This window comes from Calliphora vicina, chromosome 5 (genome assembly GCF_958450345.1).
Source record: "Calliphora vicina chromosome 5, idCalVici1.1, whole genome shotgun sequence".
In the NCBI taxonomy this organism is placed as follows: Eukaryota; Metazoa; Arthropoda; class Insecta; order Diptera; family Calliphoridae; genus Calliphora; species Calliphora vicina.
The window spans coordinates 91,212,652-91,220,884 of NC_088784.1; the positions used below are offsets into that span (position 1 = coordinate 91,212,652).

Here is an 8,233-nt window from a genome sequence, read left to right on the forward strand (position 1 = left end):
TTATTTAATTTATGCACTATCTCTTTAACAGCAACAACACAAAAAAGGACTATTTGCAACAGCGAGTCGAAACTAAAAGTGGTCAGTTGTGGTGAAAATATTTGTTTCTTTTAGCCAGACTTGTGATGGCCACGAGCTAGAGGGGGATGAATGTTAAATTTAAAAGAATGAATGAATGTTTTTTGATAATAGCAATAGATTACTATTGCGTTAATAAAAAAAAAGAAGACACTAAACTGAACTGAACTGATGTTGAGTTAAATACAACTCGTGCTGATCACGAGCCAAAGTAGGCAACACATGGTCATGTTTAGAAAAGAACAGTTGGTCTAATTGTAACAAAAAAAAATTGAACAACTGACGCTTTTTCTTTGTTGTTGCTTTAGTTTATGAAGGAATTTTTTAGAAGAAATGAATTACGATTTGAATGTTTTTAACTCGCAAAGTTGAAAGTTAAGCAGGATAGTTGCTGAAGAGATGATTAGTTACAACTAGACCTTTGAATTGTTAAGATCGTGAAAAAAAGTGCCAAGAGAAGAACAAAACAAAATTTAAAATTAAACGAAAATATTGAAAAATAAAAAAAACCCAACAATATGAATTTAAGTGAAAACTATACAGTGTCTTATAAATATACAGCCACGGATTTCTCTTACGCCTCTTCTGTGGAAGATGATAGTACACAGTACATGGGCAGTCCCAATTATCCAGCTGGAGCAACATACTTAAGCAATAATGTCTATATGGATTCCTGGCCTTTAACGCCAGCAATTACTCCCGCCAACTCAACAGAATTTTACCAGCCATCATATAATTCCCAAACAATTGCTTTAAATGAAACCAGTGAGACCTCAAACAATGTTAAAAAGAAATCAAAAGCGAACAGGAAAATCAAAAAATCTATTATAACTGCTAAAGATTTACATTTGCAAAATTCCATTACGCCACCCAGCCCCACCGTGCTTAAGAAGAGACGCCAGGCAGCCAATGCCCGCGAACGCAAACGCATGAATGGTTTAAATGAGGCATTCGATCGTTTAAGAGAAGTGGTGCCGGCTCCCTCTTTAGAACAAAAACTGTCCAAATATGAAACATTACAAATGGCTCAGACTTATATTATGGCCTTAATGGATATGCTGGATCATGGTTCGGATTCCTCGGATTTAAGTTACAATAGTTTGTATTCACCCAGCAGTATGGCCTCATCATCATTTTCCCACGATATAAGTTTGCAGTGAGAGCGAGCAGCAGATGGGAATTGAGAAAATTCCTGGAACCAGGTAGCAGCTAGAAATTAACCAAAGTACTTAACTGTAAGGCATGTTTGTATACTATGACTTTAAGCTTCAAATGATCTTTAAGCTAAGAACTTCTTAAAACTCTGAAAAGAGGGAAAGAAATTTGTATAACTCTCAAACTTTGCTTAAACCTTTCCTTCTCCAAGAGATTGTGATCCTGAATATGTGTTGCTATGTTGAAAAATTTATAGATTTGGTGGATCTGGCGGATTTCAACAAAGCCTAAAGTTTGCTTCTAGAATGTTACTTGAGCAAAGATTTTAATCAACACCAATCTTATAACATAAGCAAAGGATCCTTGTGGTTTGTAAAACAAAAACCTTCTCTCAGTCCCCAAACTTTGGTATTTAGACAAAATTTATATTCACAACTGCCCAAAATTGTTAAAAAATGTTATTAGATATTAAAATCATAATTATGATAATAAAAAATAAACTGTTTATACAAAAATACAACGTAGAATTCCGTTTTACTTTCTAATGCAAGTGGATTATTTCAGCTTTAATTTGCACCAGCAGAACCGAGTATATTCTATAAAAGTAAAGGATTAAGAAGAACCTAAGCAAAACTAAATTCAGGTCTTCTATTAGGAATGCTACAAATGCTCTAACGTACTCCTTAGGTAGGTTAGGTTCTCAGCCAGTCGCATAGTGGAGACAGGAAAGAGAGCAGCTCATTTTGGTCCAGGCAATAGGTCCCTTTGTGTTACCTGAAAATAAAGATAGAAAAGAGAGACAGATAGAAATGAAAAGGGGAAAGTCAGATGTAATGCAGAAGTAGAAGAAGTGAAGAGGAAGGAGGTCCGAGAAAGAGAGGAGAGGAGAATATTGTTACGTTTTAACCTTTTCAAAACGTTGGTTTATTTGCTTTAAATAAACCGGATACTTTTGATTGCAAATAAAAGCCGTTTAGTAGTTTGAAAATTGTAACAACTCTTTATTTATTTAAAATGTACAACAACAACAGAATTAAATAGTCACTCAGTGTTTTTTTTATACACGTTTATAAATTCGCAGAAATACAGGCACAATTTATAATGTACACGAATTCAATTGAAAAAAACACAACACACTTTAAGGCACTCAGTTGATGTTTATTCGAAAAGCGTCTCTGATAAACTCACTAACGACTGCAACCTCTGCCACTATTTATAACACTGCATTACCTTCTAGAAAGCTCTATTTCTACAATGTTCTTTAACTGAATATTCGAATTCGAATATACGGTCACAGCAAACAGCGTTGCCAACTTACAATCAATGATCAACTGAAAGCTTTTATTTTTTATAATGCCCATAGATATGTTACAGTTTGCTATTACAGCACTGTTATTTGAAAGCATTATGCTACTTTTAAATCAGCCCTTAAAATCGTTATATTTGAATTCAAGTACAATTTCGTAACAATATTATTATTAAGCACCAGTCGATTGATGGATAATAGGACTATCCGTGGAGATTCCCGTGTCTGGTCTGATTAGCCAATTGCTATAATCTATAAGAAATAACATCCCAAAAGCCCCAAATTTTGCAAGGCATTGCGATCAAAACTTTGTAAACGAAATTTAGGCTTCAATAATCCTTCAGAATGAAGAGGTCCCACTACCACTCTGCAATGGCAGAAACCGTGAAACTCATTCCACATTTTTCTTTACACAACCTAGTCTAACAACACACAGTGCACAGTGGGGCAGAATCAAAATTTTTTGGAAATAAATCTGGAATTTCTAAACGGCTAGTCCGATGGGGATAAAATTTTACATGGTCGTAGACAAGGAAAATTCGAGCTTTAGTTATTAAAATGGACCCTACAAATGCTTCAGGTTTGGCGCTATTTCAGCTAAAATTTGGGGTAGCTTCGATATTTAAAATTTTTAAACATTAATATGAAAAAGTGCAATATTTTTAAAGGAATGAGTTTTAAAAGTGGCATATTTTTGAATCTAATTGAGATATTGACTTGAAACTTTTTTTGTAAGACCAAAAAATAACTTATCTAAACGAAAAATTAGATCGGAATAAATGTAGATCATATTATTCCTAATATTTGCAATCCTATTAACAATTTTATACAAATTTTAGTTTTAGAAACTCAATAAATATGTAATATATAATAAAATCTTTATTTGTTAACAAAACTCAATGAAATTGTCAAAGTTTTTTACATTTATCATTCTAAATAACAAACTGCAACAAAAACTTGTAAAAAGATCAAAGGGCATCCAACAATTTCTAAAAATTGGAGCGAAAATCCCAAATATTGTATTTTTTTTAAATTTTGCCCATAGGGTCCACATTTCTTTTGGAGCTGGAAAATACTTTGGAGGATAAATAGGGAACACATCAAGGTTTCCAAAGCAGATTTCCCTTATCAGATCCGAGCTTTCAAATTTTAGAACATGTGACCCAAAGTTGAAATTTTGATAAAAAAAATAGGTCATATTCCGAAGCGCGTAGGGGCTACATATTTGAAAAAAAGGACATGCTTTTTATACCAAAATATTCTCCGTAAAGATACCTTACAGAAAACATAAAATTGTTATATATTCTTAAAGAAAGTTTTTTTTTTAATAAAAAAAGAGTGAAGTCATCTTTTCGTCCAAAAAAACAGCAAGAATCTACTATTTTTTGAATTTTTAAATTGAAAATCGTTTATTTTAGGATCCATAATTGATATTGCTCGGAAACCTTTTGTATATTATTGGTAATTTAGTTGTCCAACTAACAAAAAAGATTCGAATTAATTCGGTCCAAAATTACGCCCTATATTTTTTAAAAAAAACGGATCAAGGTATGGCAAAATTGTAATATGCCTATAACTCGGAAATTATAAGAGACTAGCTGAACCCGGTCCGCGTTACTGGCCCTTAGAAATCATCTGTTTTATATTGCATCTCGATCTCGATTTTAATATACAGTGTCGGATAAAGTCGATGTTCCAACCTTCAATGCTAATACATGTAGTTGCATTTCAGCTGGTTCCAATGAATTGAAGTATATAAATTTCTTATTCATGCACCTAATATGCAAGAGTAAACAAAATTGTTTATCACATACCGAAAATCAAAAATCTAACTTTACACTGTTACCCAAGAGGCTTTTCTGAAGATTACGTGAAAATTTCATCAAAATCGGTCCAGCCATTTTTTAGCCCATACGGAACATACATACACACATCCAATTCGCCCGGTATCATTCACTAATGTTAGTTCTTCAAGTTTCTCCAACCCACGCACAGCAGCCTGTTCTTATTTATTTGCAAATAAAATATCTAAATTTGTACTGCATACTTTAGGGAGCTTTTTTCTTACAGTTGACTGGACACACAAAAAAGAGAATTTCCGAGTTTTACCCGGAATTTTTGAATTTTTTTTCTTTACAAACCATCTACTGAAAACTTCGAATCGAATAAAAAAAAATCAGCCAAATCGCTCCAGCCGTTCTCACGTGATGACATTACATACATGGACCATTTCATTTTTATATACACACAGCCTCAAAAGTGAGTAAACACCCACGAATTTTTTTATTTTTTTTTAGGATCATGAAAACCATATTTAGAAAATTTCCTTTACAATGATACCAGCTTATAGCTAATCGGTAGGATGGTCTCAGAGTCTATAACAGACATAGGTAGAAACATTTTTTGTATTTTATATATATATACGAGAAAGAGATAAATAACACAATCAAGCATGTTTTCAAGACACATTGTATTTTATATATATATACGAGAAAGAGATAAATAACACAATCAAGCATGTTTTCAAGACACATCCGAGCGCTTTCCCAATATATAAAAATCTTTGAAATTGGATGGGAAACAAACAAATTGAACGTGTTTACAAATTTTTACATGTCGAAGGTACCCTAATTTGAGCCCCCATAACGCCGCCCGTGGAGCATTTATAGGGTCCATTTTAATAACTTAAAATTTCTTATACTCCTTATCTACGCCCACATCAAATTTTAACCCGATCGGACCTGCCGTTTAGAAATGCCAGATTTATTTCCAAAAAAAATTCTGATTATGCCCCAGTGAGGAATGCTACACAGAGAAAACAAATTCGCAGTAGGAACCGCAAGGCATTGCGATCAAAACTTTGTAAACGAAATTAACGTATTAATTCAATTATCCTTCAGAAAAACGAGGTCCCACAAACAATCTGCATTGACAGAAACCGGAAAACTTATTCCACATTTTTCTTTACACAACCTAGTCTAACAACATTTACCGCGTACAACAGCACTACGGGAATTTTATCTCAATGAAATGTGAAAACATCGTAGAACTACGATGTGAATGAATTTTAAATAAATTTAACAACTTATTTTAATCAAAATGTTGTGACCATTATTAATATATTCAAAATGTTTAAATTATATTCCACATCTGGATAAGAGCCATTCAAAGGGTTCAAATTTACCATATACTAGGCCAACAATGAAGTGGCAGGCAGCTTTAAAAATACCCGAAAAAAAAACTCGAGTTCTAATTCGTTCATATTCGTTTCATCAGAAAATTTTGTTCAGTTCTCTCTGAACATGATTATCATAAAAAAAAATTGTTCATTCGCTCTTTCTCAAAATGTTTTTCATGAGAAAATTTTGTTCAGTTTCTCTCTGAACAAGATTTTCATAGAAAATTTCATTCAGTCTCTCTCTGAACATAATTCTTTCAGAGAACATTTTGTTCGGTCCCTCTCTGAACAAAGTTGTCTATGAAAATATTGTTTAGTCTCTCTGTGGACAAGATTTTCATCAGAAAATTTTATTCAGTCTCTCTCTGAACAAGATTTTCATAGAATATTTCATTCAGTCTCTCTCTCTGAACAATATTTTTCATAGCTAATTTTGTTCAGTCTCTGTGAGAAATATTTTCATAGAAAATTATGTTCAGTCTCTCTCTGAAAGTGATTTTCATTGAAAATTTTATTCAGTCTCTCTCTGAACAATATTTTCATTGACAATTTTGATTAGTCTCCCTCAGAACATGATTTTCATAGAAAATTTCTTTCAGTTTCTCTCTGAACAAGATTTGTTCAGAGAACATTTTGTTCAGTCTCTCTCTCTAAGCAAGATTTTCATTGAAAATTTAGTTCAGTCTCTCTCTAAACAAGATTTTCATAGAAAATTGTGTTCAGTCTCTCTGAACATGATTTTAATAGAAATTTTTGTTCAGTTTCTCTCTCAACATGATTTTCGTAGACAATTTTTTTCAGGCTCGTCTGAACAAGATTTTCATACAAAATGTTGTTCAGTCTCTCTCTGAACATGATTTTCATAAAATATTTTGATCAGTCTCTCTCTCTCTAAACAACATTTTAATAGACAATTTTGTTCAGTCTCAGTCTGAACAAGATTATCATAGAAAATTTTATTCAGTCTCTGCATGGAATTGAGATTTTCAATCTCTAGCAATAAAACGCCATCAATTTATATCATAAAGCAAACAGAAAAAAAACTCTAAAGTCTTTGAAGAACTTCTTAGAAAAAGTACTTTAAATTTAAACAACATTATTAAATATATTATTACTTAGCTCAACAATTCAAAAGTATTTATGAAGATATTTTCTTCTCTTTAGTTATTCAAAAAGAAACGTAGAATCTTTAGCAAACAGATATTGTAATATGACATAGAAAGTTTACAAGTGTACTTGTCTCTTTTGCAAAGGAGGCACTTTAATTCCAATAAATTCCTGCAAAGAATTTTTAAAACATAATTTGTTTTGGCTTCAATTTAAAAGCTACTAGGAAAGACATTTAAATTTAACAAAGAAAATTCCTAAACACCTGCTGTATTTAAATTTAATGTTTTCCTTAAATTGGAAATTGTTTTTCTTCAACTGTTTTATAAATTCCATAGAAACTGTTAATGTTTACTTGTCTTGGCTGTGATTGTGGCCACAGCTTCGAACATGATGATTTAGCACGTGTTAAACATAAAATTTGATGAGTTTTACCAAGGCGTAACGAAACGGTATCAAAAACTCAAAATCAAAGAATTTCAAAAAAAAAAAAGAAAAAAAATATTGATGAGAAATATGTGTGTAAACAAGTTTCCACCACGTTTGAAGTTTTCCACTAATTGCTGCTGCAATAGAAAAAAGGCAATAGGAAATGAAGAGATAAAGAAAAATTCGTGTGAAAATATATGTAAACGAAACTGAGAAAGTTGAAAATTTTATTGCTTTAAAAAATGTTGCCAAACAAGTCAAAATTTTTCTTAAATTTTCGTTTAGTTGTGGCCTGGGACACATAATGGTCTAGGGATTCAAAGGATATTTGTGTTTTATTTATATTTTAAACATAATTTTGTTAAGATTCTGAGGAAAATATAAAATTTTGTTTTGCAAAAACTTAAAACATTTAAATTTTTCTTGAAAAACTTCCTATGGTTTGAAATGATCCGATTTGACTCAAATTCAACACATCAATTTTATACGCATTCCTCTAAATTCATGTATAAACTGTGCAAATTTGAGCGTTTGATTTTAACCACAAATTTGTATTTAAACATAAAAATTTAATTCTTTCTTAGCAAGTTTCTCTTAAAGAAATATTTTTAAAATACCTTATAATCCCCTGCTACGATTTAACAATTTTTCCTACTGGCTCTAATTTTTTGACATGCTGATACACGTGCCTATTAGGCTGGTCCTTATTTAGCACTTTTCCGATGTTCGATGTTGCCTAAGGCCGTTAACATTTCGGCTGCATCTAAAAACCGAATGCTAAAAATTTCACCAAAATCCGATAATGTTTAGAGGTTGCATTATCAAAAAAGATGGGGGGTATATTTATTCTGTCATTTCGTTTGTAACATATCGAAATATTTATCTCAAACCCACACAAGTATATATATTCTGGGTCGTCATAAGATTCTAAGATGATCTAGTTAAGTCCTTCCTTCGATTGCCTGTCTGCTGAAAACTGG

The 8,233-nt window shown here is 32.0% G+C and overlaps 1 protein-coding gene across 1 annotated transcript; it reads left to right on the plus strand.

The window, feature by feature from the left end:
- Positions 1–596: 596 nt before the first annotated feature.
- Positions 597–1,238, plus strand: cato (cousin of atonal). Its single transcript, XM_065512962.1, has one exon. It carries the CDS (start codon positions 597–599, stop codon positions 1,236–1,238), a length of 642 nt encoding a protein of 213 aa, XP_065369034.1.
- The last annotated feature ends 6,995 nt before the right edge of the window (positions 1,239–8,233 follow it).

Bases quoted from the DNA above. Each gene is read 5' to 3' on its own strand.
- cato (XM_065512962.1), top strand. From the start codon at position 597: ATGAATTTAAGTGAAAACTATACAGTGTCTTATAAATATACAGCCACG.